This window comes from Sinohyriopsis cumingii, chromosome 1 (assembly GCF_028554795.1).
Source record: "Sinohyriopsis cumingii isolate HCF-2022 chromosome 1, ASM2855479v2, whole genome shotgun sequence".
Classification (NCBI taxonomy): Eukaryota; Metazoa; Mollusca; class Bivalvia; order Unionida; family Unionidae; genus Sinohyriopsis; species Sinohyriopsis cumingii.
Window position 1 is genome coordinate 174,942,366 of NC_142961.1, and position 9,746 is coordinate 174,952,111.

At 34.1% G+C, this 9,746-nt stretch overlaps 1 protein-coding gene across 5 annotated transcripts in view; it reads left to right on the forward strand.

Annotated features, from left to right (window-relative positions):
* Positions 1-9,416, forward strand: part of LOC149808416 (ATP-binding cassette sub-family G member 5-like) — a 66,215-nt gene extending 56,799 nt beyond the window's left edge. For all 5 annotated transcript variants that reach the window (XM_089976933.1, XM_089976924.1, XM_089976940.1 and 2 more), the window contains 7 exons: positions 647-916; positions 2,617-2,848; positions 4,244-4,443; positions 5,464-5,602; positions 5,983-6,168; positions 6,685-6,806; positions 7,642-9,416. In XM_089976933.1, coding sequence (XP_089833059.1) covers positions 647-916; positions 2,617-2,848; positions 4,244-4,443; positions 5,464-5,602; positions 5,983-6,168; positions 6,685-6,806; positions 7,642-7,805 — 1,313 coding nt within the window. In that variant the 3' untranslated portion in view covers positions 7,806-9,416. The remainder of the gene's footprint in view (positions 1-646; positions 917-2,616; positions 2,849-4,243; positions 4,444-5,463; positions 5,603-5,982; positions 6,169-6,684; positions 6,807-7,641) is intronic.
* Positions 9,417-9,746: the final 330 nt, after the last annotated feature.

The window sequence follows — 9,746 nt, forward strand, 5'->3', positions numbered from 1 at the left end:
ATTCTTATTTCGAATAAGAAACTGAGTTTAAAATTTAGCATGACAGTGACATACTAGTATGAAATTGATGTAGGATTTATACAGCCTGTTACATAAATCTTCACAATTTGATGATGCAAGAAGCATGTAATTTTCACAATAAATGATGAAGTAATAGAGTTCCCTAGAAGTGCACAGGGCCCCGTAAATTTGACCCATTAGGCCATAAGAGTCCCTTTTCTTTGGAAAGCTGATAGATTGCAATATGCAGGTTATTTGTCAACGTGTCATTAGAGGCGTTAAGTTAGTATAGCAAAGAAATATGTTTCATTATATTGACAATGGATCTCTGCTCAATCTCGAGTCACTGTTTTCATGAAGCCACGGGTATTTAACTCATTGATCTCTCGTGGTTGACTATATGTATGTACACTTGTATACATCAGACAAGAAGAAGATAAGATCACGATTTATGAGAAACCTATGATATACTGAGGTTGAAAACTATGAAGTAATTATTTCTTTTTGTACATAAAATGCATATAGTTAGTTATTTGATATGATTTATCGATTATGGGGTACCTTTTTAATATGTCTGAGAAATATGATGCTCAGAGGTTTCAGTATTATTGATGCTGTACAAAATCTGTTTTGTTCCTTTTTGCAGAGATTTTACTTTTGGATGAACCTACCTCTGGCTTAGACAGTTTCACAGCTCGATACCTCATATCAAATCTCGCAGATCTGGCTCACAATGGGAAAATTGTGATTTTGACCATACATCAACCTCGTTCTGACCTCTTCAAAATGTTTGACCAGGTAGGAATCCTCTCGGGAGGACAGATGGTGTACTTCGGCGCATCCGACTACATGTTGCGGTATTTCAGCGAACAAAAATACCCATGTCCACAGTTTGCTAATCCACTAGACTATTTCGGTAAGTAAATATGTACGCAATGTTACCTCTTTCTTTTAATGATACATCACTCTTAAAATCCATTTTGAGGATTCACCTGGAGGCATTATTTTTTTCTTTTAATTTATTTTATCTCGATTTATATAAAATGGCATATCAGAGATTCTTCTTTATTATTGGTGACACACATTCCATATGACCAGTGCTGGGACAGTCATTGCTCATGGACTTTGAGAAAACTGAACACGAGGACACGTGTCATGTAACAAAACTTCCGCAGGATCAGTGCAGGAATGGGCGATGTTCATGGGCTTTGAGAAAACTGATAATGAAGACACGTGTGGTATGACATGTTCCGTATGATCAGTGCAGGGATGGTCGATTTTTTCTAGGCTTTGAGAACATTTTGCATGGTGTCGTGTTTGAATGACAAATTTCATATGACCAGTGCAGGGATAATTCTTGTTCATGGCTTTGAAAACACTGAATAGGAGGACATGTATGGCATGACACAACTTTCGTATGATCATTGCGGGGATAATTCTGTATGACCAGCGCATGGATCGTCGATGTTCATGGGCTTTGAAACAGTGACAATGAGGACGTGTGTGGTATGACACAGATTCCATATGACCACTGCATGGACAGTCGATGTTCAATGGCTCTGAAAACACTGAACATATAGGCATGTGTGGTATGACACAAATTCTTTATGACCAGTGCAGGAATAATCCATATTCATGGGTTTTGAGAACACTGAACATGGGGTCATGTGTGGTATGACACTAATTCCATATGACCACTGCAGGAACAGTCGATGTTCATTGTCTTTGAGAACACTGAACCAGAGGTCATGTGTGGCGTAACACAAATCCCATATGACCAATGGAGGGACAGTCGATGTTCATTGGCTTTGAGAACACTGAACCGTAGGCCATGTGTGGCGTAACACAAATCCCATATGACCAGTGCAGGAACAGTCGATGTTCATTGGCTTTGAGAACACTGAACCATAGGTCATGTGTGGCGTAACACAAATCCCATATGACCAGTGCAGGAACAGTCGATGTTCATTGGCTTTGAGAACACTGAACCATAAGTCATGTGTGACGTAACACAAATCCCATATGACCAATGGAGGGACAGTCGATGTTCATTGTCTTTGAGAACACTGAATCATAGGTCATGTGTGGTGTAATACAAATCCGATATGACCAGTGCAGGAACAGTCAATGATGAATAGCTTGGAGAAAGATGAACAAAACTGTGCATGTGTTTCTTTGTCTATTTATATCACACTGATAAATTATTCGCATATCTAACTACTTTGAAAATGTTCTCAAACTTAATACTAGAAAGGAAAACACGTTTCAAAACACATGCTAGTGAAGAATCTGAGATACAGAAAATGCATTTACTTTATCTATGGACAAAGGATCTTGCATTGTCTTATAAAATCGGTTTGATAATAATGACTATCATTTGTATTTCACTTTGAAAGGATGCTTATTTTTGTTGGATGTGAAATCAAAAGCATTTGTGAGACTAGGAGATACTCCAGTCATCCAATTTGTTTTTTAAAAAAAATACTTTTGCAATGTAAGTAATTTATAATAGCCACAGTTTACTCTGCAGAATAAATGTGATAAACCATTTTATTTTTGAAGGAAGGAAGAAAAAGTACATCATGTCACCTGCTTCATCATTACTATGTATTTCAGTTGGTCTTGCCAGTATTGACAGGAGAAATACTGAATGCCAGGAAGAGACGGCAGAGCGTGTGAATAAACTTGTGAAGAATTACGCTAGTTCAGATACATACAAGGAGACTGTATTCAAGATCATCGAGGACACCATGAAACCTTCCACACGGCGGCAGTTGCTAACAGCACGGTTCACCACAGTCCGGAGGAATCAGCCAAGCTTCTTCAGAGCTCTTTTCACTCTGCTCAGGTTGGTCCAGATACTTTTCACATTTGTTGCATAATTTCTTTTATAATGATGTTACTATTTTAAAATTTTATCAGTTTTGGCAATAAATTTATAATAACTTCATTTACAAGGCAAAAACTAGCTTTTAACCTTTTTCAAGATTATTGTTAAGAAAAGTATTCTTCAGTATTGTATTGTTTATTACGCACTGTATTGTAATAAGCCTAGGATATGTGATATTTGTATTTATGTCTTCGTTTATAGCTTTATTTGATTTTAGTTATTATTTCTTGAATATGGAGTGTCTGTGTTGGGAAGATATTTCTCAAACCAAATAATTAGCCAGTTTTTATGGGCATACGTCATAGTGTACAAAATTCACAAGACTGTATGGTAGCGTGGGTTAGCTTATTAAAATGCACCCTCCTAATTTCTTATCATAAGGAATTCTCAGGATATTCTAATGTGATATGTGTGATATTCTAACATAATAAGTGTTCACTAATTTGAGATAGGAATAATTCTTTTGTATTAGGTGTTTGGGACGTGGTACATGGTGTAAATTGACAATTTTGTCTTAGAAAAGTTTACATAAGGGTCATACACATGTAAAGCGAAAAAAGAAAAAATTTGCGTTTTAAATTAGGGTCTCGTGATTGTTTGGTCATTAAGAACTACAAGAGAATTCTTTGTTGTATTTGAGCCTGTAAGATCCAGGGACGTCATTGGGGGGGGGGGGGGTGCAGTTCAATATCTGAATTTGCATGTGCTGTAAAATTGTTGTAGCCTATATACATATATACAAAAATTAACAAGCCCGTCAAGTTTTGCCATTATGTCCCTGTTAAGATCCCTTCATTTGACAAGGGGGCCTTGAATGGCTGAGTGGTCTAAAGTGCTCACTGTTCTGGATCACTGACATTTCACATCTGTCTGCGTGGATTCGAGTCTCAGGCTCAGCTAATGTGGATACATGAGAAAGCTTGTCAGTAGCTTATTGTGGGTCCGTGGCTCTTCCTGGGGTTTTCCACGGATATTCCATGTACAGCCTATCTTCTGCTGGTTGAATAATGGTGTTAAACCCTACAATAACAACAACATCATTTGACAAGACCATTGTTTTCGGTCGTTTGAAATATGGTAAACAATGAGGAACTCAAGCCAGACTCATGCATACATTGATTCACTCAAACGTGAGACCCCTTGCATTTTACTAATATTGTATATTGAATCCCAGAATCAGATCAGTTTGTCTTTTACTCTTTTTATGCAAATAGTTGATAATTATCTAAATTTGAATGAATATTCTATTTAACACATTTATAGATTTTAAATAGCTATATAGGGGAATATATTTTCCTCTTATTCAAAAAGTCTATAAGTATTTCTAGTGATTACAACAATTTTCTATTATAGTCGAATGACAGTTCATATACTCAGAGATCGTCCCAGCTATATGTCAAGGTTACTCCTTCTTTCACTGTTTGTTCCATTCATCTGTGTGTTTCTGGGGCATTTGAAACAAACTCAGAGCAGTGTCCAGGACAGGATAGGACTGATGTACCAAAGCTCTCAAGTCCCTCCCTATGTCTCAGTCCTCAATGCTGTTGCATTGTGTAAGTACAGATATTACACATGGTGATGTCGTCTGCCTTCTGGCATCTACCTATCGATTCTAGTAGAAAAAAATAACTGATTCTCATCACATATCTACATTTTATTGTCATGTGATAGAAGAAAAATTAAACAAGAAAAAATATTAATTGATAAGAGACAATTTAATTTAGACTAAACAAGATAAAAACGATACTGACAGAAGTCTCTTGATGTATGCATATTATTTTTACCTCTATTTTATATTCTGCTGCCAAGTGAAGATTCTCAAAGAGACACTCATTATTTTCTCATTTGATGGCTTGTATTAAAGCACATAACGTATTACTCTACATGAAATGATGGTTTATAGTATTATTCAGTAGCTATTTACTTAAGTTTTTTTACTTGAAATACTTTTTACTCTAAATAGTTTCGTTTACAAATTCAAGAGAAGCAAGCTTAGTTGACCTCATGCTGAATGTTGGCATAGTTTCTCTGATGTCTTTGTACATTTTGCTAAAGATCCTGTCCAGTTTTTCAAGTTAATTATTATTGATTACTGACCTGACGATATTCTACATATACTATGAATGCAAGAAGCAAATTTTATTTTAAAGAAAGAAAAAGAAATTTTTTTGGACTGTTTTTCGAACCATTAAAGATGTCATGGTTTAAAAAAATGTGTACAATTTCACTGATAAAATGTGTGCAGTATGTGATATTTTGTCTTTTTTATTTAAATGATCATATTTTCGTGCTAACTCGATATGATCAAGTTTAGTTTCTTGAAATATTTTTGATGATCAAGCAGAAAGTAGCCATCACAAAACTTAAACTCATTAATTTAGCAAAAGTTTTGCATCATAGCTGTTTTTGCACTTGATTGATCTCTCTGCAACAACTTGTTTTATCTCTCTGCAGCAACTTGATTTATCTCTGCAACAATGTTCTCTTCTTATTTAGACTCATTATTGCTTTTTACATAAATATTATTCTCACACTTTTCTATGAGAAAAAAACTCCACATCTGTCAATTTCAGTCCCGCCTCTTCGTGACCTGTATTACAGGGAATGCCGTGATGGTCTCTACTCAACGTTCACATTTATGATTGCCTACTGTATGCATACTCTTCCATTCACATTAATCAGTTCGAGTATATTCAGCAGCGTCGTCTACTGGTAAAGTAAAATTGTCTTTGAGTATATTTTGCATGAATTTATTCATAATCGTTTGCTGCTTGTCACAGAAATACTTGTATCTATTATGCACCATAGAATGTCACTAGTTTTTTACTATGGCCTTTTCTCTTCGAATAAACCTATATAACATGGAACTATTCTATCATATGATCAACTTAAGGAACCAATAGTCCAATCTACCATCTAATCAGTCTGTTTACACTTTTTCATGCGTGTAAATAATTATAGAAAGCCTAAATATCAAGGAAAACTTCATTGTACCATTTCAAAATTTTTAATACACTTTGATTTATTTGCCATATTTAAAGTCTGTTATATTATTATTATTATTATTATTATTATTATTATTATTATTCCAGGGTGACCGGTTTGAACCCCACAACCTCAGGCTTCTTAATTTATTCCGCTGTGGTATTTTTCCTCAACTTTTGGGGAGAAATGGTAACCATCGTAATTATGGCAATATTTCTGAATCCGGCCATCGCTAACAGTACATCGGCTTTGATAGCATCAGCATCGGGACTTATGGCTTCGGGATTTCTTAGGTTGGTCATACAGTTTACATGTAATGCCTTTGCGGCTATGAGTTTTCAAGTTAGCAATGGTTCAGCTTAAACTTGGGAGTCATTGACTTAATAGATTATTTTTAGGGTGTAGATCTTTCAGTGGATAAAAAATATTTCATTTCTTTCTTGATCAGTGCATTTTAAGTTTAACGTTTTATATAAAGAACAAACATTAAACTTCAAACTGTATAACATTCGTAATTTTAATTTTTGTGCAACAATTTTGGTTTCATAACATTTTTACACCTGTTACAAATACTTCTCACTAACTGCATGTAAATTCATTAAGAAGGCATGCACATTGAAATGTTATTTAATCGAAATCTCAAGAACGAGCGATGTCACGTCATGCAAAATGACTTTTTTTCGTCACTTTCTGATAACAAATATTGGTGGCTCGTAGTTTTCTATTTTATTTTCATCATTTATTTATTCACGTTTGTAGTGTTTGCTTAGACGTTTAATTTGCATAGTAACTAATATTTCTGTTTTCAGAAATCTCCAAGATATGATACCTGTGTTTCAGTGGTTCGCTTGGGGAAATATATTTAAGTATGCTGGCGAGATCCTTGTTGCCAACGAATTTCATAATCTGGCATTAACCTGCACCAAAAATGGTAAGAATACATTTTTAAATTCGTATTTCATCTTCTGATTTGCATTAAAAATGTCTTGTCAAAAAAGAAAATTTCATTGAACCATTATAAATTGCAAATTTGTCTTATCAACGTAAATAAAAAGTTGTACAAGAAGTAATTTCAGTTTGCAAAGTCATGAAATTGCCATTAACAGCTACTCTACAAATGTTATATTATCGAACTGGCAATATTTAGGTATTGTTCTCCTTTAGGAACATATCAGATTCATGTATTTATCTACATTTGGTCAATTCAAATGGATTAACTTGTCGTTATTTAATATTGGTCAAGTCATTATTTATACTCGGTGAATTTAGATTGACTAATTTGTCATTATTTAATCTCAGTCAGTTCAGTTGGATTACTTGTCTTTATTTAATTTTGGGTCTATTCAAATGGAATAACTTCTCGTTATGTAAGATCAGATAATTAAAATGTAATAGATTAATTTCTCAATTTAATTTATTCACCACAACAGTTGAGTTGACTTTAAGTAGGTTTTGATTGTTAAAAAATGGAAAGTTTCTTTAAAATTACAAATTACAAAGTTTTGCTTTTTGTCTACAATAAAAGAATGAATTAATCACGTGAAAAGCAAAAAAGATTGAGTATGGTTTATTTTTTTCTTAAAACATGTCAACTTTTGATATGTGTTTTATAAGTGTGTAGGTGAATAGAAATAAAAGTGACACATTGTATTGCAGATGCTCAACGTCTTTCTGTACGTCGGACTCGTTTTTAACTCAGACTGGAATTTGGCGTTTTCCAGATGTAAATAAATTTGCTTATTCGTTTTGATATATTTTTTTTATAGAGACAACCTGTATGTCTAATGGTGATGTATACCTCCACGTGTTTTATCCTGACGCAGTGGACAATATGAGGCGAAACTTTTGGGCAATTGGTACCATGGTCATTGCAACGATCCTGATCTCTATGGCTGCATTCAGAATCAAAGGAATACCCAATTTACATTGACAATCTGTGAAATATTTTTTTTGAATTTATAAATGGCGAAGTTTCATCAACGCAAATTCCACATTTCTTGTCATCGATTCATCAACAATCAACTTAAGTCATGTGACAAATATTGTTAAATCTAGTCCATTTTGCTTTTTTCTTTTGTTGATTATATTTACCATACATTCCAGTGAAGTGCTGTGTTTTGTTACTGTGATGAAATGTGTTAGTTCTGTTGTAATAGGAAACTTCGTTTTATAGGAAGTCCGAACGTAATGTCTACTGGACTCTTGAAGGACACTGTTTCGAACTTTCCTCGATTTTGCAGTATTATTTTCATTTCACTCCTTGTACCCTCTTCTTTTTTCCATGCTTTCAGTACGAAATATAGGATATGAATTTTCTCAATATCATGGTAAGTTTTATCTGTATATATTTATATCTTTGATCCTAATGAGGAAATACTTTCCATGAAATTACCCAGTGTACTATATAGTACACATTTCTTGTCGCTTTTTCTGTTTTCAAAAGAGATAAATTATTAGTATGTTTGCCGCACGAGTTTGAATTTTTAACAAAATGTAAAAGGAACGTCAGGAAGAGTCAAGCAGCGTCTCATTTTAATCGTTGTTGATCAGGGGTCTCAAACGTAAATCACCACGTGGGATACATGAGGACTAGTACACTGGCTCGAGGGCTGTATCACTGTCACCAGTTGAAATGTTAGAAACAATAAATAAATGATGTAACAATCAAATTTTTTATCACAACTGGCTATCTGTAAAGAAAACAAAATGAATTATAAAGTTAAGTACCATATTCCGGGTGTCGTTGCGGCCGCAGGAAATAACTCCACGGGCCTCTTGTTTGAGATCCCTTTTATAGATGCTTATTACGATGCTTATGACGAATAGATCATACAGGAGATGTATTCGCAGTTTAACATTCTCACCTGGATAAATGGCTATTTTGTGAAACGTTTCTATTGGTTCAAAGGGAATGAGATTTATTGTCTGCAACTTTAATGCGACATAGCCGTAGACGCACGGCACGGAAAATGGTGCAGCGTCAAGGGAATGTATAAGAAATAAATAAATAAACGATCACCAGGCTATTTCTCTCTATGCTGGGACCGACATAATAAATTTTGTTATTTTTTTGTTTGGGCAAAGAGCAGATATTTTTTGCTCTCTTAAAACACCCATAAGGAAAAGACTTTTTCATTTTCTTAAGGAAGTTATAACGTCATCCTCCTGCTCCGCAAAAATATTGTAAAAAATAGTAATAGTATTACTAAAATTCCTAATAATTAAAATGTTAGAATATGAGTTTATTTTTTAATTATCCGCTACAACGTTGCTGAATAAAAGCAATACATTAGGTATATAGGTATGCCTTTAATTGTACAAGTTATAACAATAACGCCTGCATATGTTGGTTTAAAGTTTAACTGAATGATTGTCTAGATTAATATATTTATAATGCAAATTACCAAAGAATACATTCCCGAATAATGTATATATTCATAAATGCAATGGAATTGCAAATTACTACACGATCTATTGCAGTTGTTTTCAAAATGTTGTTTTGTATTTGTACTTGTTGAAATAAATCAGTATGCAATGAAAAGCTGTGAACATGTATGAACAAAGGCTTTCCAGCACTATAGAATTCCAGCTGGAAAGTTTCATTAAAATTTTAAAAGGAATTCAGACTCTACTAGATGATTCTACTGTGTATATTTTTAACCAAAACCTCATTTGAGTGCATCTGGGGATATTATCAATGCGTGCATTGGCACCTTCTTTAGTATGTTTCTTTACGAATTTAGGGGCTCAACAGGGCAAGGTCAAGGTCAAGAATCCGCTCATGACTTTTCAGTTTACCAATTAACTTATTTCCTGATTTCAAAGATAAATTATTATTATTCGTTCCGACAAAATTAAAATTAAACCAGGA